This window comes from Dendrobates tinctorius, unplaced genomic scaffold (assembly GCF_039654945.1).
Source record: "Dendrobates tinctorius isolate UK_male_01 unplaced genomic scaffold, ASM3965494v1 ptg000209l, whole genome shotgun sequence".
In the NCBI taxonomy this organism is placed as follows: domain Eukaryota; kingdom Metazoa; phylum Chordata; class Amphibia; order Anura; family Dendrobatidae; genus Dendrobates; species Dendrobates tinctorius.
The window spans coordinates 10208944-10229982 of NW_027361876.1; the positions used below are offsets into that span (position 1 = coordinate 10208944).

Below are 21039 nucleotides of genomic sequence, written 5' to 3' on the forward strand. Positions count from 1 at the left end.
ATCAGATACAAAATGGGAGTTCAGCCCAGGGCTGGCTGAACACAAAAACTAAGTAAACCAGACTATGACGATGAGGGAGAAGTTGACCAAGATAGTGAAGGACTACTTAAGTGATCATACCAGTGTCCTTCCTTATTCTTCAGTGCGCTTTAATTATTTGTTGTCCAAGCTCCGCATTTGGCCCGACCTCTCCTTGTACACCTTGGAGGTGCTGCCATCTGCTGCTGCAAGTATGTTGTCTGAGCAGGTTTTTAGTTCAACTGGTGCAATCATAACGGATAGGCGTACACGCCTGTCAAAAGAAAATGCAGACTGGCTGACTCTTCTAAAATTGAACTAAGGCTGTATTTCCTCCAACTTTGTAAGCCCTATGGATGAAAGCAATGTAATGTTAAAGCAGCCCAAATTTTTTTTGTGAAGTTGTCTGAACATTGATCCGTTACTATCCAAACCTATTTTGTTCAAGGAATCACCTCCTTCTCCTCCACCTCATGCTGCTTCTGCAACAAGTACTTAGTTGTCATATACAGTATGTATACCCTATGTGTCTAATGTTTTGTACTTTGTGAAAACTTTGCACATGGTGCAACTTGTACTTCCTATCAGTTGCCTTGCTGACACACTCCAACAGCAGAGTAATGAAAATTATTGCCACTGCTAAATTGTCACATAAGATTATCGCTGCACAGATTGGGCCAGTCACACAACTGCTAGATAAAGACACACTATTTATTAAACCAAAAGAAAATTATGATTTTTTTTTTTAGATTGCCATGCTGACACATTAATAATAATAATAATAATAATAATAATCTTTATTTATATAGCGCCAACATATTCCGCAGCGCTTTACAGTTTAACAGTTTCAAAACACAAGTCATAAGTAACAACGCTAACAATACAATAATTAAAGCAAAATAAGACGAAATAAGACGACCCTGCTTGTGAGAGCGTACAATCTACAATGAGGTGAGGGAGATACAGAGTACAGGTGTGTATTTACAATGGTGTATTTACAATGAAGGTCCAGCCATCTTGCAGGAGTGAAGGATGGATGGAGATAGTGAATGGGCTACGCACGCACACTTACACAGAGAATGACTTTGATTAGTGAATGTGATAGGCCGCTCTGAACAGGTGTGTTTTGAGGGAGCGCCTAAAACTATGCAAATTGTGGATAGTCCTGATTTCTTGGGGTAGAGCATTCCAGAGGATAGGAGCAGCACGGGAGAAGTCTTGGAGTCCGGAGTGGGAGGTACGGATTAGTGCAGAGGTTAGTCGAAAGTCGTTTGCAGAGCGCAGCGATCGGCTAGGCCGATAGACAGAAATGAGAGAAGAGATGTAAGGGGGTGCCGCACTGTGGAGAGCTTTGTGGGTGAGAACAAGTACTTTGAATTGGATCCTATAATGAATGGGCAGCCAATGTAAGGACTGGCGAAGAGCGGACGCGTCCGAGTACCGATTACCCAGATGGACGATCCTGGCTGCTGCATTGAGTATGGACTGGAGAGGGGATAGTCGAGTGACGGGGAGGCCAATTAATAGAGCGTTGCAGTAATCCAGGCGAGAGTGGATCAATGCAACAGTGAGGGTTTTTGTTGTTTCCATAGTGAGAAAAGGGCGGATTCTAGAGATGTTCTTTAGGTGTAAGCGGCAAGAGCGGGCAAGGGATTGTATATGGGATGTAAAGGAGAGATTGGTGTCAAACATAACACCCAGACAGCGTACCTGCTGCCGGGGTGTTATTGTGGTACCACCCACGGAGAAGGAAATGTCAGATTTAGGGAGGTTAGTAGACGGCGGGAGCAGAAGAAGTTCAGTTTTGGAGAGGTTGAGTTTCATTACTGGAGTAATGAAGATTATTGCCACTGCTAAATTGACACGTTTGATTATCTCTGCACGGCCTGCAGCAGTCACATAACAGCTAGATAAAGATACACTATTTTTTAAACAAATATATTTTGAGGGGATTTTTTACATCACCTTTATGAGACACGCCAACAGCAGACTCAGGGAAATTACTGGTAAATAGTGACATTTCCATAGCTCAAGAGGTTTTGCGTTAGTCGCACAACTGCTTGACAAATATTAATACAGGAAAGATGTATATCTTTGTACCGTTTTAGCCAGTAGATAGAAAAATATTTAGAATTGAGAGTCCTCAGTGGTTGATACCTTTTAATGGCTAACTGAAAAGATGGTAACACATTGCAAACTTTCGAGACTACTCAGGTCTCTTCATCAGGCTAGACTAATACAACATCTGAAGAATCACATATTTACACACAAAACAGCACAGAAATAAAGCAATGGATAAGACAAGTGACATAAATCAGTATTGTCATTATGGGACAGGGATGAACATAATTATTGGAACAGTTCATCGATAAGGAGTGTGAAAGTTATATTGTCCTCTGACTGGGGTCTGGTTCTGTGTTGTGTGATGACCCCAAAAGGTCCGAAGAGCAAATTCGTTAATTGATGTAAAAAGACATAAATCCATGCGACACATTCATTCCTGCACTGAGTGTGTCAAAAGTTGTCATAAATTTATACTCCCTGACTCTTCTGTCTCTCTGAGACTTGAAGTTACCTTTTAATTCAAGCAATTTAATGGCCATCATGTTATAACCGGGGATGCAAAAATGTTTGGCCACAGGTAGATTCATTTTTTTTCTCTTATTGTGTAGTGATGAGAATTTGTCCTTGTTCTCAGTTTTTGCCCGGTCTCCCCTACATACAGACCCCCAGTTGAATATTTAGTACAAATGATTAGGTACACCACATTAAATGTGATGCAGCTGAAAGTACCTGGGAGGTTCTAGTCCTGATGTGAGTTGGGGATCTTTACCTTGTCCGTGGTCATAAATGGACAGGTTTTACATTTTTCACCTTTTTGAATCAGGGCTACCATCCAAGAACAATTGAAAACCAAATTAAAATAGCCACCAGAATATCAAGGAATCACCTGCTATATTACAAAGCTAAAGATGAAAATAATCGGGTGTCTCTAGTGGTCGCCTATAATCCAAATCTGGAGGTGCTAAGGGGAGCTGCACAGAAATTACAACCTTTACTACAAAAAGATGCCGGATTACAATCCATATTTCCAGACCCCCCACTACTGTGTTTTAGGCAGCCAGCCCCCAAATTTAAGAAGCCTCATTGTCAGAAGCTCCCTGTCCTCCCCAACAGCTGCAGGAACCTTTCCTTGCAACCAGAAAAAATGTAAAACCTGTCCATTTATAATGACCACGGACAAGATAAAGATCCCCAATTCACATCAGGAATACAAGATCCCAGATACGTTCAGCTGCATCACATCTAATGTGGTGTACCTAATCATTTGTACTAAATGTCCAACTGGGGGTCTGTATGTGGGGGAGACGGGGCAAAAACTGAGAACAAGGATGAATTCTCATCGCCACACAATAAGAGCAAAAAAGAATGGATCTACCTGTAGCCAAACATTTTTGTATCCCCGGTCATAGCATGATGGACATTAAATTAATTGTTTTAAAAGGTAACTTCAAGTCTCAGAGAGACAGAAGAGTCTGGGAGTATAAATTTTATGACGACCTTTGACACACTCAGTGCAGGAATGAATGTGTCACATGGATTTATATATTTTACATCAATTAAGGAATTTGCTCTTCAGACCTTCTGGGGGCATCAGATAACACAGAACCAGACCCCAATCAGAGGACAATATAACTTTCACACTCCTTATCTATGAACTGTTGCTATATCTATTTTTATCCCTCTCCCATAATGACAATTCTGCTTCATGTCACTTGTCTTGTCCATTATTTCTGTGCTGTGTTGTGCATAAATATGTGATTCTTCAGATGAGATGTGTATTAGTCTATCCTGATGAAGAGACCCGAGTAGTCTCGAAAACTTCCAATGTGTTACCATCTTTTCAGTTAGCTATTAAAAGGTATCAACTACTGAGGACTCTCAATTCTAAATATTTGACAAATATTAGGCATTTAAGCAATAGATGAGGAATAGAGTTGAGCGAAACGGATCAAAAAATTTCAAAAGTCGCCGACTTTTGGCAAAGTCGGGTTTCATGAAACGAAACCCGACCCTAGGATGAGGTCGGCCACGAGGTCAGCGACTTACGCGCCAAAGTCGCGTTTCAAAAGTTTGTTTTGCGCACTTTTTCAGCCAATCAGGATCCACGGACACTGTGGGCAACGTGATGACATAGGCACGGGTCACCACCATCTTTCAGAAGGGCATGCAAGTGATTGGCTTGCTTTGGGGGGCGTCACAGGGGGTATAAAAGGGCGTGCACGCCGACCGCCATGTTACTCATGCTGATCTCAGAATAGGGAGAGCTGCTGCTGCTGATGATTTTGTAGGGAGAGCGTTAGGCAGGGAAGAAGACACCAAAAACTGCTTCTGCTGCTAGCGATTTTGCCTGTACAACACACCAGTCACTGTGTGTGCAGTGCAAGGGGAGGCTATATAGTGGTGTATCAGTGGTGTTGGTTGTTGGGCTGCCTTCTAAGGCTTCCTGACATTCCTGCATTGCTGTTTACCCACTGCTCCGCAAACTGCTTTTTTAAAAGCAATCCCAATTTTTTTTTTATCCTGCTGAGAAGAAAAAAAAAACTGCTTCTGCTGCTAGCGATTTTGCCTGTACAACACATCAGTCACTGTGTGTGCAGTGCAAGGGGAGGCTATATAGTGGTGTATCAGTGGTGTTGGTTGTTGGGCTGCCTTCTAAGGCTTCCTGACATTCCTGCATTGCTGTTTACCCACTGCTCCGCAAACTGCTTTTTTAAAAGCAATCCCAATTTTTTTTTTTTGTCCTGCTGAGGTACTGAGCGTGCATTTTTTCACACCATACAGCGGTGTACGCTCCTCACACAGTACCGTGTAACGGCTGTTATCACAGCCACAGTGAAGCTATCAGTGTGTCACTCTGTGAGAATAAAACGAGGACATGTTCCGTTCTTACAGACCTGCACTCTAGGGAGATTCCTATTCTGCCCAATTCTACATACACCTTGTAGTTTGTGATACACTAGCCAATTTCTGCCTGTGACATAGCGCTGTGAAATTCAGTGGGCCTCACACAATCCATAAGTGTCCAGTGTCCACAAGTGTGTGCAGAAATTCAAAATCTCCCTTATCCTCTAGTCACTTTGGTCACAGCTGTGCCATCGAGCCTGTGACAGAGCGCTCAGATGTCAGTGGGCCTCACACAATCGAAAAGTGTCCAGTGTCCACAAGTGTCTGCTGAAATTCAAAATCTCCCTTATCCTCTCGTCACTTTTGTCACAGCTGTGCCATCGAGCCTGTCACATAGTGCTCAGATATTCATTGGGCCTCACACAATCCAAAAGTGTCCAGTGTTCACAAGTGTCTGCTGAAATTCAAAATCTCCCTTATCCTCTAGTCACTTTTGTCACAGCTGTGCCATCGAGCCTGTGACATAGCGCTCAGATATCAGTGGGCCTCACACAATCCAAAAGTGTCCAGTGTCCACAAGTGTCTGCAGAAATTCAAAATCTCCCTTATCCTCTCGTCACTTTTGTCACAGCTGTGCCATCGAGCCTGTCACATAGCGCTCAGATATTCATTGGGCCTCACACAATCCAAAAGTGTCCAGTGTCCACAAGTGTCTGCTGAAATTCAAAATCTCACTTATCCTCTAGTCACTTTGGTCACAGCTGTGCCATCGAGCCTGTCACATAGCGCTCAGATATTCATTGGGCCTCACACAATCCAAAAGTGTCCAGTGTCCACAAGTGTCTGCTGAAATTCAAAATCTCCCTTATCCTCTAGTCACTTTTGTCACAGCTGTGCCATCAAGCCTGTGACATAGCGCTCAGATATCAGTGGGCCTCACACAATCCAAAAGTGTCCAGTGTCCACAAGTGTCTGCTGAAATTCAAAATCTCACTTATCCTCTAGTCACTTTTGTCACAGCTGTGCCATCGAGCCTGTGACATAGCGCTCAGATATCAGTGGGCCTCACACAATCCAAAAGTGTCCAGTGTCCACAAGTGTCTGCTGAAATTCAAAATCTCCCTTATCCTCTGGTCACTTTGGTCACAGCTGTGCAATCGAGCCTGTCACATAGCGCTCAGATATCAGTGGGCCTCACACAATCTAAAAGTGTCCAGTGTCCACAAGTGTCTGCAGAAATTCAAAATCTCCCTTATCCTCTCGTCACTTTTGTCACAGCTGTGCCATCGAGCCTGTCACATAGCGCTCAGATATTCATTGGGCCTCACACAATCCAAAAGTGTCCAGTGTCCACAAGTGTCTGCTGAAATTCAAAATCTCCCTTATCCTCTCGTCACTTTTGTCACAGCTGTGCCATCGAGCCTGTCACATAGCGCTCAGATATCAGTGGGCCTCACACAATCCAAAAGTGTCCAGTGTCCACAAGTGTGTGCAGAAATTCAAAATCTCCCTTATCCTCTAGTCACTTTGGTCACAGCTGTGCCATCGAGCCTGTGACAGAGCGCTCAGATATTCAGTGGGCCTCACACAATCCAAAAGTGTCCAGTGTCCATAAGTGTGTGCAGAAATTCAAAATCTCCCTTATCCTCTAGTCACTTTGGTCACATCTGTGCCATCGAGCCTGTGACAGAGCGCTCAGATATTCAGTGGGCCTCACACAATTCATAAGTGTCCAGTGTCCACAAGTGTGTGCAGAAATTCAAAATCTCCCTTATCCTCTAGTCACTTTGGTCACAGCTGTGCCATCGAGCCTGTGACAGAGCGCTCAGATATTCAGTGGGCCTCACTCAATCCAAAAGTGTCCAGTGTCCACAAGTGTCTGCAGAAATTCAAAATCTCCCCTGTCCTATAGACACCTTGTACCTTGTTTTACATTACTATATAGTTTGTTTGATTTTGTCTACATTTCTACCAAAAATGAGGAAGCCTGGTGGAAGAGGCCGTGGAATTGGGCGGGGGTTGGCAGCTGGTAATGATGGTGTTGGTGGTAGATCTGATGGTAGTGGCAAGAGCAAAATAGGACCGAATGCAGGAGGTGTTGAGCCTGCGTCATCGTCTGGCTACATAAGGCCTCGAACGCTTAGTTTTCTAGGAGTTGGCAAACCGCTTTTAAAGCCAGAGCATCAGGAAAAAGTTTTGTCTTACATTGCTGACTCAGCCTCCAGCTCTATCGCCTCCTCTTCTTCAGTTGTAAAAAGTAAAAGCACTGAGTCGTCATTGGAGGCTCATGTTCATGAACCACACCTTTCCTTGTGTCCTTCACCCCAACCAAGATCGAAGGATGACGCAGGCCATACTACTGATTACTCCATGGAGCTGTTTTCACATACCATGCCTGGATTATCAAGTGAAATGGTGAATTACCCAGGCCAAGATGAATCTGACATGGAGTGCACTGATGCACAGCCGCTGATGGATGATTCTGCTGGTACATTCACTCAGAGCACTACATTGTCCTCGCAGTGTACAGAGCCAGATTCTGGCCCTGATGAGACTCAGGTGCCCCTTCCCGCACACTATACCACCATACACGGTGACACAGAGGAAGGTGCACATGACATAGAAGAGGAGGTGATGGATGACCCAGTTGTTGACCCAGATTGGCATCCATTGGGGGAAGAGGGTGCTGCTTCCAATAGCTCAGATGAGGAGCATCCACAGCAGACATCGACATCGCAACAGCTGTTATCTGGCAGGCCCGGAGCACTCCAAAGACAGGTTCCAAACATCAAAAGAGTTGCTGGACAGCTTGTCCAGAGGGTCAAAAGATCACAGCGTGCTAGGCCGCAAAATGTCTGCCAAAGTAGGAAGAGTGCAGTGTGGCACTTTTTTGAACAAAATCCTCATGATCAGGCCAAGGTTATCTGTAAGAAGTGCGCAAAGACCTTTAGCCGAGGGAAAAATCTGAAAAATTTGAATACCAGTTGCATGCTTAGACATTTAACCAGCATGCACTTGCAAGCGTGGACACAACACCAAACCTCAAGTGCCACATGTGCAACTGATCACAACGAAGGTAGTCATCAACGCTACATTGTTTCCCCCACTGTAAGCCCACCGGTTAGCACAGCAGCAAATGTTGAGGTGTCGTTGCAAGGCCACAGCAGTCAGGGAATCCCACTGTTATATCAACGAAAGACTGATTCTAGGCCATCAGAAAGAACACCAACTCCATCACCATCATCAACCCTCTCTCAGTCCGCCCTGTCCACCGCTACTTCCACCATATGCAGCTCTCAAGTCCAGCTCACCCTCCCAGACACTATGAGTAGGTCAAGAAAGTACTCAGTCTCTCATCCGCGTACACTGGGTTTGAACGCCCACATTGCCAAACTAATCTCATTTGAGATGATGCCCTTTCGGTTGGTGGAAAGCGCAGCTTTCCACGAACTCATGGCCTATGCAGTACCACGCTATGACCTACCCAGTAGCCACTTCTTCTCTCGCAAAGCCATCCCAGCCCTCCACCATCATGTGAAAGACCACATTGTCCATGCACTCAAGCAGTCAGTGAGTGGAAAGGTGCACCTCACAACTGATGCATGGTCCAGTCGGCATGGCCAGGGCCGTTACGTGTCCATCACTGCGCACTGGGTTAATGTGGTGGATGCAGGGTCCACAGGGGACAGTGGTGGTGGGACAGTGCTGCCTAGCCCACGGTATAGGAAACAGTTGGCTGTAGGCGTTCCACCCTCCTCCTCCTCCTCCAGAAGCGAAAGCTCGTCCACAGAGCACAGTCGTACGAGCACTCCATCTGCAGCTGCCACTGTTGCACACGAGGTGTCCCCCTATCGAACAGCTAGTGGAAAGCATCAGTAGGCAGTGTTGCAGATGATGTGTTTGGGCGACAGGCACACCGCCGAGGTGCTGGCCGAGTACTTTCAGCGACAAACTGAGTCATGGCTGGGCAGTGTACATCTTGAGGCAGGCAAGGTAGTTAGTGATAACGGGCGTAATTTTGTGGCAGCCATAGCCCTTTCAAAACTCAGCCACATACCTTGCTTGGCTCACACCTTGAACCTGGTGGTGCAGTGCTTCCTCAAAAATTATCCGGAGTTAACAGCCCTGCTCCAGAAGGTGCGAAGACTGTGCGCGCACATCCGCCGGTCGCCTGTACACTCCGTTCGTATGCAGAAGCTGCAGCGATTGCTCCACCTTCCCAACCACCGCCTCATTATCGACATTGCAACAAGGTGGAACTCCACCCTGCACTTGGTGGAGCGGCTGTGCGAGCAGAGGCAGGCCATAATGCATTTGTGGGAGGATACACGGCCAGGCACTTTGAGAGCAGACATGGAGTTGACCGGTGTGCAGTGGTTGAAGCTGAAAGACCTCTGTAAAGTCCTTCAGTGTTTTGAGGAATGCACACGGCTGGTAAGTGCAGACGACGCCATCCTAAGCATGAGCATCCCACTTATGCGTCTGCTCATGCAAACTTTGACGCACCTTAAGGAGCAGGCTTCTGCAGCCAATGTTGATGACGAGGAAGAGGAGGAGGGAATCCTTGATGACATTCAGCCATTGTCTGCTCAGGGACCTCTCCTGGACGAGGTGGAGGAAGAAGAGGAGGAGGATGATGGGGATGATTACTTAGGGGAGGAGGATGCATCTCGTGGGGCAAGTGAAAATGTTGGAGTGGCAAGGTCTGGTACAGGGTTTGTGCGTGACTGGAGGGATGTGGATTTGCCAGAAAGTGCTCCTCCAACCAGCACTCGCAGTGCATCATTGACACCGGGAACATTGGCCCACATGTCAGATTATGCCTTGCAGATCCTAAAAAGGGACCCCCGCATTGCCAAAATGATGAACGATGACGACTACTGGTTGGCCAGCATCCTGGATCCACGCTATAAAGGCAAATTACAAAACATCATGCCACAGGAGAACCTTGACCTAATATTGGCTAATAAACAAGCAACTCTGGTAAATCGGTTGCTTGAGGCATTCCCAGCACACAGCAGCGGTGATGGTTCTCACACGAGCCGTACGGGCCGGGGGCAGCTTGGCAGAGGTGTTCGTGGTGCACACAGCAGAAGTGGCATTGGAGACAGGGGTTTCATGACAATGTTGTGGACTGATTTTTCAAGTACCGCTCACACAACTGGTAATACTGCATCGATGGAAAGTGACAGGAGACAGCAGTTGTCAACTATGGTTACAAACTACTTTTCCTCCCATATCGACGTTCTCCCACACAGGTCATTCCCCTTTGACTATTGGGCCGCTAAACTGGACACCTGGCCTGAATTGGCCCAATATGCCTTACAGGAGCTCGCTTGCCCAGCTGCAAGTGTGCTATTGGAAAAAGTCTTCAGTGCAGCTGGATCAATCCTGACAGAAAAAAGGACCCGTCTGTCAACCCAAAATGTGGATGATCTAACCTTCATTAAAATGAACCACGCATGGGTTTCCAAGGATTTTGTCCCACCTTCCCCTGATGACACATAGGGTGACAGAAAAATGGCTTGCTTTGGTCCACCTCTTCCTGGGACTTGACCTATTTCACCTTTTGCATCAGCTGAATGTCCAACATCAACATATGCCACTTTCTAAAACTCCCTAACTGTGCTGCCTCCCCCCCATGGCCTGGGTCACCACCTAGCGCATGACACCGTGCGAGTGCCGTTGCCCTGGACAGGTGGGTAGGCCGACTCTTGGGCGCGGGCACTGGCACAGGGTCCTTCATAGTGCAATCAAGTGTCTCTGATGGTGGTGGTGCACACCCGCCGTCAGACACACCACCGTACTATGAGGGGCCCAGTGCCAGTACCGACGCTCACGAGTGGGCCCCCCTTGCTTGGGCAGGGCCCCAGCATTTGCAATCTTTACCTCTCCCTGCTCCTCCGCTGTGTAGTCTGGGCCGTCAAATCCATACTGTGCCTGACACCGTCTGAGCCTGCCTCCTGATGTATAGACATATATTTTGAATGTGTACGCTATCCATACATGTTATCCGGGGAAACGGTACCCTTTCTAACCTTTGTGCAATCACGTGCAATCCATACTGGGCCTAACACCGTCTGAGCCTGCCTCCTGATGTATAGACATATATTTTGAATGTGTACGCTATCCATACATGTTATCTGGGGATACGGTACCCTTTCTAACCTTTGTGCAATCACGTGCAATCCATACTGGGCCTAACACCGTCTGAGCCTGCCTCCTGATGTATAGACATATATTTTGAATGTGTACGCTATCCATACATGTTATCCGGGGATACGGTACCCTTTCTAACCTTTGTGCAATCACGTGCAATCCATACTGGGCCTAACACCGTCTGAGCCTGCCTCCTGATGTATAGACATATATTTTGAATGCGTACGCTATCCATACATGTTATCCGGGGATACGGTACCCTTTCTAACCTTTGTGCAATCACGTGCAATCCATACTGGGCCTAACACCGTCTGAGCCTGCCTCCTGATGTATAGACATATATTTTAAATGTGTACGCTATCCATACATGTTATCCGGGGATACGGTACACTTTCTAACCTTTGTGCAATCAGGTGCAATCCATACTGGGCCTAACACCGTCTGAGCCTGCCTCCTGATGTATAGACATATATTTTGAATGTGTACGCTACCCATACATGTTATCCGGGGATACGGTACCCTTTCTAACCTTTGTGCAATCACGTGCAATCCATACTGGGCCTAACACCGTCTGAGCCTGCCTCCTGATGTATAGACATATATTTTGAATGTGTTCGCTATCCATACATGTTATCCGGGGATACGGTACCCTTTCTCACCTTTGTGCAATCACGTGTAATCCATACTGGGCGTGAGAACGGCTGGCGAGCTGTTAAGCAAGCTACAGCACCTGTGGTTTGCACACGTAAGTTTTTCATTTTTTCAGGAATGACGGTTAGGCCTAATTCCGGAACTGCAGTTGACCTGCACTTACTGGGAAATCATTGTTCGCGGGTAATAATTGTAATCAGTGATCCCCATCACTAACGTTGTTCAGCGGGTTATCTGCACCTGTAAGCGACAAACGCTGGCCTTTTCAGTGTAGCGCACATGCAGCCACGGACATGTAAGGGCATGACACACCAGTTATTGGCCAATCTCATGTGCCAGAGCCTCACGTGTCCCTCTAGTAAGCCGGACTCGGACCGCGGGGCATGACGGAGTCTCGTTCGTTAACGGAATTAAGCTTGCAATGTGTGCATCTGTTCTGTAGCTGGCATGGTTGAGGTTTCCCAGGTGGAGTCGAATTTAACCGTAGGCTCCACTCCTGGTGGTGCCCTTCTGGACATTCCTTTAAGGTTCAGCTTTGCAACCATACTGCCCACGTAAAACAAACACTTTGCCTTCATGAACGCTGTTTGGAGGGTCATGACTCGTGGGAATAACGCCGCCCAATCAGTTAACCTGCTAGAGAGATCGTTCGTTGCTCCCAAGCATGACATCACACTCCCTAGGAAGAAGGTAATGCCACTGTGGCGACCGTACTCCTGGGGGCGACACAAGTGCACTGATGCCCAGCCACTGCTCGATGAATCTGCTGGTACATTGACCCAGACCACTACATTCCCCTCGCACGCTACACGACCTGAATCTGACCCTGATGAAACTCAGGTTACCCTTCCCATATACAGTTCCATCTTACACGGTGACAAAGAGGTAGCTGCAGATGAAAGTGCAGGTTCGGCCCACCCGCCATCAGACACACCACCGTACTATCAGGGGCCCTGTGCCAGTGCCGTCGCCAACGAGTGGGCCCCCCCTGCTTGCTCAGGATCACAGCACTTGCAAAGTTGAAATACTGTGCAGTGAGATGGAAGATGGGGACGACGAGGAGTCCAGACAAGTACAGGGATTCCCTAGCGAGGAGACTTATTTGATTGTTTTCAATGTTGGGACAGCAATTTTTGGGGAGCACTATACTCTGGAGAATGATAGATGGGGCCCACCATACACTGGAACATTCCAAAGGTGGACATCAGACACTGGAGCAGCATTTACAGGGCCCATTATACACTAGATCAGTAGAAATGGGGCCCATTATGTTTGGAGCATTATTTGGGCCCATAAGACAGTGGAGCTTCATCCATGGGGACCAACATATACTGTAGCATTATGTGGAGCTCATCATATACTGTTTCAAACATTATATGGGACCAATGATTCTGTATGGAGAAATAGATGGGCCTCGTCATGAGATGTAAAAAGTGAAGTATTTTTCATTGTACTATACCGCTATTTCTCTGCCGTATCGGAGCATGATGAGTTGTGGTATGTGTTAAAGGGGCGCTCTTTCGCCCAGGGCACATGAAAACCTGCAGCCAGCCCTCCCCCCCACAACTTTAGCCAAATAACCCCCATTTTTCAGTGCGTAACTTGTATTATGAAGTTAATTAAGGTTGACAAGCTTAAGTAAGAAGAATTGATGCTTTTGGCATTCAAATGGGCACTGTAGGTGTGTTTCCTGTCCTCCTCTCACTGCCGACTTTTATTCCCCATTGACTTACATTGGGTTTCGTGTTTCGGGATGACCCCGACTTTTCCCTATAATCAGACGATCTTGCTCGACCCGACTTTTGGAAAAGTCGGGTTTCACGAAACGAAACTCGACCCTAGAAAACCAAAAGTCGCTCAACTCTAATGAGGAATATTATTTAGCAATTGGCTTTTTAAATGGATGTTACTATATGCTGGCACTGAGGAATATTATTTTGTGGTAAATAAAAAAAAATAATTGGCTGATTCACAGGAATATTATGTAGCTCCCAAAAAATGGTTTTGTATATGATGTTAGTACTTAATATTATTTCCTTCTACAAATAGCTGATTTTTATATTTTGGTAGTGGATGAAACCCTCCCTATTTCACCCTACTCGCACAGTTTGTTCCTAATACTAACTATGATACAACACAGTGGAAAATAGCAGAGATCTGCAGCATGTATTTTCAATGATGAGAACAGCCACGTGCCTGTCTCACTCTCCCTCTTATTAAATCTTTCCCTACTAAATCCCCACCTAACAAACAACTAATCTTCACTATCTTCAGCTCTTAAAAGAGTTTTTGGAATGAATAACACTCACTATAAGCTCTTATCACTCTCCCTACTTGTCTTTCGCTCCCTATACACTAAATACGCTCTCCCTATGTTGTTTCCTGCTACAATGTGCTCAAGATGGCATCAGCAGCCTTTAAATATCTCCTATGACACTGAAAGGTCAGCCATTCACAGTAATGCCACAAGAAAGATGGCGCCGGCATTACTGTGATTGGCATGCCAGCCCAGCATGTTCATTGGCTGCAAATAAAGTGCCAAACTTGTTGGGCAAGTTACTCGAATATACCAAGACAAATATCTAATTTCTCGGCAAGTAACGAATAGCCCAAATACAGTACTATTCGTGCAAGTAACGAATAGTGCCGAATGTATTCGCTCATCACTATTAAATATGCTATCAGCTTCTGTGGGGGAAATGTAGAAACATGCTCTGCGGGAGAAATTTGTTACCACCTTCTATGGGGGAAATGTGGAAACATGCTCTGCGGGTTTAATGTGTTATCAGCTTCTGTGGGTAAAATGTGAAAACATGCTCTGTGAGTGAAATTTGTTATCAGTTTCTGAGGGGAAATGTGGAAACATGCTCTCTGGTTGTTTGGGTGTGAAATTTGTAATCAGCTTCTCTGAGGTAAATGTGAAAACATGCTCTATGAGTGAAATTTACCACTTTCAGTGGGGAAAATGTGAAAACATGCTCTGTGGGTTAAGTTTGTTATCAGCTTCTGTGGACAAAACATAAAAACATGCTTTGTGGGTGAAATGTGTTAGCTTCTATGGACAAAATGTGGAAACATTATCAACTCTGTTGGGAGAATGTGGAAATATGCTCTGTGGGTTTAATTTGTTATCAGCTCCTGTGGGCGAAATGTGGAAACATGCTCTTTGGTTAAAGTTTATCAGCTTCTGTGGGGGAAATGTGGAAACATGCTTTAAGGGTCAATTTTTTTAGCAGCCTCGGTGGGGAAAATGTGAAAACAAGCTCTTTGGTTGAAATTTATCAGCTTTTGTGCAGGAAATGTGGAAACATGCTCTGTGTGACTAGAGTGACAGTAGCAAGCCTTGATGCAGACCGCCAACTTGATTCAAGATCTTACTATCTGCTTTTCATCAGCAGCATTTGTACCATAGGCTACTGGAGCTGACATTTTGGAGACATGGGAGTACTGTGCCCCTTGTTCTCTAGGTGAAATCTGTAAGCTGCTTCTGTAGAGGTACTATGCCCCACGTTCTGTGGGTGAAATTGTTAACTGAATTGATGGCAGCACGCTTCAGTGTCTGTGAGGGCACGGTTAAAATTTATATATTATTAATTTACTTTCTATTTTATCATGATTGCTGTAAACCCCTTTAAAGGGAATCTGTCACCCCCTGGGACCTATATGACCTATTAGTATGAGCATGCAGGTGAAAGAACTGTTAAAACTGTAAAAACTAGTCCTACCTCTATGCCTTATATTAGCGATCTTATTGTTGAGAAATCTTATTTTCTTTCTTTATGCTAATGATTTCTTCCAGGCTCCGAGGCACGGAATGCCTGGAAGAAATCCCTGCCTCCTAGCTTCATTTTAATACTTACCACCTTCCATGCATGTCAGTTGTGACGCCAGAATCCTGTGTCTTTTCTTCCCTTCTATGGGCATTGTATTTTCAGGGATTTTCTACGCAGGTGCTAGAGAGTCACAGTTACCTCTGAGATGCGCGACAATAAGGTGCTCTTCCCAGTTTCTGCCTGCATAGTCATTGCTAGGAACCATGTGTACACAGTGTTGACTATGCAGAGAGGAAGGTGGGAGAGCACCTTATTGTCGCGCACAGCGAAGGTTACTGGAGCAGAAGTCGTTGGCGCCTGAGCCTAAAGAAAAGAAAATAAGATTTCTCAACAACATGACCGCTAATATGAGGCATGAGGTAGGACTAGTTTAACATTTCTGTCAGCTATATGCCAATAATAATAGGTCATAAACAACCCAGGGGATGACAGATTCCCTTTAAGTCACTTGACTATTCACATTTGTTTGCAGGGCCATTGTCCTGCTCTTACCCCAATTTTTCTTCCTTTGTAGCCCTTACTCTGACCATTTTAAAGCAATTTTGCAGCACTGATGTTTCGGTCCCGATGTTTCGGTCCCCAATGACTTATGTAGAGTTCAATGTCCCCAACTGGACTTTTTAAAAAGTCGAGATGAATCCGGCAATCCCGAACATCCACAGGTTCGCTGATCATTCATTTAGAGTTGTCAGGCTAGCATTAAACGCTACCCCTTAACATTTAAATAACAAAATGAATGATGCATTTAAAAATGACATCTTGTTCTGCAAAGGCATGCCCCGATGCGTCTATGACGATGGAGATTTTTTTAAAGAAGTGATAGCTCTATGAAAAATAGAGGAAAAAAAATTAAAACATTAAAACAATTAGAATTATTGACTACTGACATGTTTTTATTTATGTTTTGTACATTATATTATACTTAATCTACTAATGAAGACATCGCACTTTTGCCTAAATATGTACCAAAAGACATGTTCTGCTCTGGTATTTCTAATTGCATATATATATATGTACATATACATACATACACACACAGTTGCTTCTCACAATATTAGAATATCATCAAAAAGTAAATTTATTTCAGTTGCTCAATACCAAAAGTGAAACTCATATAATGTACAGAGTCATTACAAACAGAGTGATCTATTTCAAGTGTTTATTTCTGTTAATGTTGATGATTATGGCTTACAGCCAATGGAAATCCAAAAGTCATTATCTCCGTAAATTAGAATAATTAACAAAAACCACCAGTAAAGGTTCTCTAAGCATTTAAAAAGGTCCCTTCAAAAATTTGGGGGAGATTCACAAGGAGTGGACTGCTGCTGGAGTCAAGATCCACCACACGCAGACGTATTCAGGGCACGGGCTACAAGTGTCGCATTCCTTGTGTCAAGGCACTCATGACTAATAGACAATGCCAGAAGCGTCTTACCTGAGCCAAGGAGAAAAGGAACTAGATTGTTGCTCAGTGGTCCAAGGTGTTGTTTTCAGATTAAAATAAATTTTGCATATCATTTGGAAATCAAAGTCCCAGAGTCTGGAGGAAGAGTGGAGAGGCACACAATCCAAGATGCTTCAGGTCTAGTGTGATGTTTCCAGAATCAGTGATGGTTTGGGGAGCCATATCAACTGATGGTGTAGGTCCACTGTGTTTTATCAGGACCAAAGTCAGCATAGCCATCTACCAGGAAATTCATGCTTCCCTCTGCCGACAAGCTTTGTGGAAATGGAAATGTCATTCTATAGCAGGACTTAGCACCTGTCCACACTGCCAAAAGTACCAATACCTGGTTTAAAAACAACAGTATCACTGTGATTGAGTAGCCAGCAAAATCGCCTGACCTTAGAGAATGTATGGGGTATTGTGAAGAGGAAGATGAGAGACACCTGACCCAACAATGCAGATGAGCTGAAGGCTGCTATCAAAGCAAACTAGGCTTCCATAACACCTCAGCAATGCCACAGGCTGATCGCCTCCCTGCCATGCCACATTGATGCATTGATTGATGAAAAAGGAGTCCTGACCATGTAGTGAGTGCACATACTGAACAAACTTTTCAGTAGGCCAACATTTCAGATTTTAAAATAATTTCTCAAGCTGGTGTTATAAAGTATTCTAATTTACTGAGATAATGACTTTTGTGTTTTCATTAGCTGTAAGCCATAATGATCAACATTAACAGAAATAAACACTTGAAGAAATAGATCCATTACACATTGAACGGTAAACCACTGGGTAAATCTGACATGGAGAAGGACTTGGTTATCCTAGTTAATGATTAACTTACCTGGAACAACCAGTGCCAGGCAGCGGCTGCCAAGGCAAACAGTATCATGGGGTGCATTAAAAGAGGTCTGGATACACATGATGAGAGCATTATACTGTCTCTGTACAAATCTCTGGTTAGACGGCACATGGAGTACTGTGTACAGTTTTGGGCACCGGTGCTCAGGAAGGATATAATGGAACTAGAGCAGGTACAAAAGAGGGCAACAAAATTAATAAAGGGGTTGGGGGAACTACAATACCCAAAGAGATTAGCAAACTTAGGATCATTTAGTCTAGAAAAAAGACGACTGAGGGGCGATCTAATAACCATGTATAAGTATATAAGGGGACAATACAAATATCTCTACGAGGATCTGTTTATACCAAGGAAGGTGACGGTCACAAGGGGCATTCTCTGCGTCTGGAGGAGAAAAGGTTGTTCCACCAACATAGAAGAGAATTCTTTACTGTCAGGGCAGTGATAATCTGGAATTCCCTGCCTGAGGAGGTGGTGATGGCGAACTCAGTCGAAGGGTTCAAGAGAGGCCTGGATGTCTTCCTGGAGCATGAGAATATTGCATCTTACAGTTATTGTTATTTTCTTTAGAAAAATGTAGATCTGGGGATTTATTCTGACAGAATTTTATAGGCTGAACTGGATGGACTAATGTCTTTTTTCGGCCTTACTAACCATGTTACTATGTTACTATGATCACTCTGTAATGATGCTATATAATATGAGTTTTACTCTTTGTATTGAAGAACTGAAAGAAATGGATGATATTCTAATTTTGTTAGAAGCACCTGTAAATCTGTAAATTTCGGAATTCATGGTAATAGCACTATAGAGTTATATTTGTCAAAATATCGAAAATGTAATATCTAAAAGAAAAAACAGAACATGAATTAATTTATGATATTTAGGAAGAAAATGTATTAATTAATGTGTCTTATTTTTCAGACATTAGTGGAACTACAATTTGTCCTAATGTAGCAGAAGAAGATGACCCACATTTTCCACATGGACCTCGTCTTCGTTATTTACGTCTAGATGGAAATGAAGTTAAACCACCAATTCCATTAGATCTTATCATTTGCTTTAGACTTCTTCAGGCAATTGTTATTTAGATATCTACTGAATAACTAAATTAAACTGATTCAGATTGCCAAAATTAAAACGCAGATCATTTCACATTCATAATCATCTCTCAAGGAATTGTTGTACCTACTGATGTAATTGGATGGGATTAACATATTTTTGTAAACTAATGGCTCTGTTTGCATAATAATCATATATCAGCACAGCTAAAGTAGCTGAAGGGTCAACTTTCCTGGATCCAAATGTTACAGGCTTTGGCAGATTATGTTACAAACTGGGGTGTTCCAAGAGTATAGCCCATGTTTTTTAATATGTACTGTAAAGCATTATTTTAAACAATAGTAATATTGGTATGGCTCAATTAATGTATTAGTGTGTTTTTACATTTGGTTCCTTAATGGAATCTTTAAAATATCAATGTACTAAAACTATGAATTAAATGCAGATGTTAGTAGTAAAGCAATATGCATCTGACTGACTTGGTGTTTCACCATGATATACTGTATATGGAAACTATGCACCAGGCTAACCTAATAGGTAAAACTTTATGTACCTCTGTCTGTTTTGTTTGTGCAAATAGTGATAACTCTAATGTAAATCTGTAAAAATTAAAATTAAAGTAAGCGAAAAAGAATTTGTTTATAATTTCCTTTTTGTTAATTTTAAGCTCTTTAATTCAAAAGCAAGCATAGAAAAATGTATACAACACAATAAAATAAAGAACACAGTGGCTTACAAAGAAATTCCCGTTAAGGCTACTTTCACACTTGCGTTCCTTGGAGCTGCGCACGGCCGCCGCTAAGCTCCGCCCCCTGTCACGCCACCTCCGGTTAGCTCCGCCTATGGGCGCATGACGCTGCTTGCGACCTGCATACCCTATCTTTAGCATTGGGTATGCCGGCTGTGAGCAGGTATGCGTTAGCCGGTGCATGCGTCCTTTTGACTTTGCACTGACCTGCGCCAAGTGTACCCTGTTGCATTTTGGTGCGCTCCGCTCACCGTCAAAAGGACACATGCGCCGGCAAACGCATACCTGCGCACGGCCTGCGTACCAAATGCTAAAGATAGGGTACGCAGGTCGCATGCAGCTTCATGCGCCCATAAGCGGAGCTAACTGGAGGAGGCGTGACAGGGGGCGGAGCTTAGCGGCGGCCGTGTGCAGTCCAACGCAGCTCCAAGGAATGCAAGTGTGCAAGTAGCCTAAGATAAAACAGGTTTAAGTGTCATAAAAGTGCATAACCACAGTTTTTTTGTAAAGTATTACCCAAAATAATTTCTCAAATTAGAAAATGTGACAATTTGAAGGGTGCTTTAGAATTAAAGAATACAGATGATTATGAAAAAAAGGAAAACACAGGTGTTAAGGCTTGGAAGGACTATAAATAGAAGGCAAGTCAGTTCTAATTTACTAAAAGCCAAATAAAGCTCCTAGTCACATGGTCAATAGGAGGAGCTGTTTTTCAGGCAAGTCTACAATGTTCTTTAGTCTGAGGGATGCCTTCAGGGAGAGCAGAACACACGTGGAGGATGTTTTTACCTCAAGATCTCCTGCAGGCCTAAAAGCCTGAATTCCCTCTAAACTAAACAGACATAATTTTAAATTCTTTCTGACAGGATACACCACATCTAAAGTATTTCTGACATGATTCACCACAGTTTCTACATTCACCTATAAGTACTTGTGTACGTGCCATGACACACTGTGGAGCTAATCCCAAGTACAGGTCTGTAACCTCTAATTGCTGCATCTACCTCCTTCTGTAAAATACCAAAAGACACTGTCCAGTGCTCTTAAAGCTCCAGACCCCAATCACATCTCAGCATCTAAGTGCGAACTGTAATTGCCGTGGACTACCCATGAGAGACTGTTCCTTATTTGTTCCAAGTTATAATTCCCGTTCTTGCTGAAGTAAAAGCAACTGTTATCCCCAAGACCGGTGTTTGTCATAATTCCTTCGGCTGCGGACATCGTGTGGGGGTGGATAGTAGGGAACGTTCATTACCCAAACACAAAATCTGAAGAGTCATATATTTATGCACAACAGGACATAGAACTATTTCAGGAAAAAAGACCAGTGACGTGAAAATTCTCAATTTTT

General features: G+C 44.1%; 1 protein-coding gene and 1 long non-coding RNA gene across 4 annotated transcripts in view; one reads left to right on the plus strand and one right to left on the minus strand.

Moving 5' to 3' along the window:
* Window positions 1–19574, plus strand: part of KERA (keratocan) — a 70877-nt gene extending 51303 nt beyond the window's left edge. For both annotated transcript variants that reach the window (XM_073554280.1, XM_073554279.1), the window contains one exon: window positions 18803–19574. In XM_073554280.1, the coding sequence (XP_073410381.1) occupies window positions 18803–18969 (167 nt within the window). In that variant the 3' untranslated portion in view covers window positions 18970–19574. The remainder of the gene's footprint in view (window positions 1–18802) is intronic.
* The window catches only part of LOC141058119 (uncharacterized), a 157669-nt gene that overhangs the window by 49927 nt on the left and 86703 nt on the right, over window positions 1–21039 (minus strand). The window lies entirely within an intron of this gene.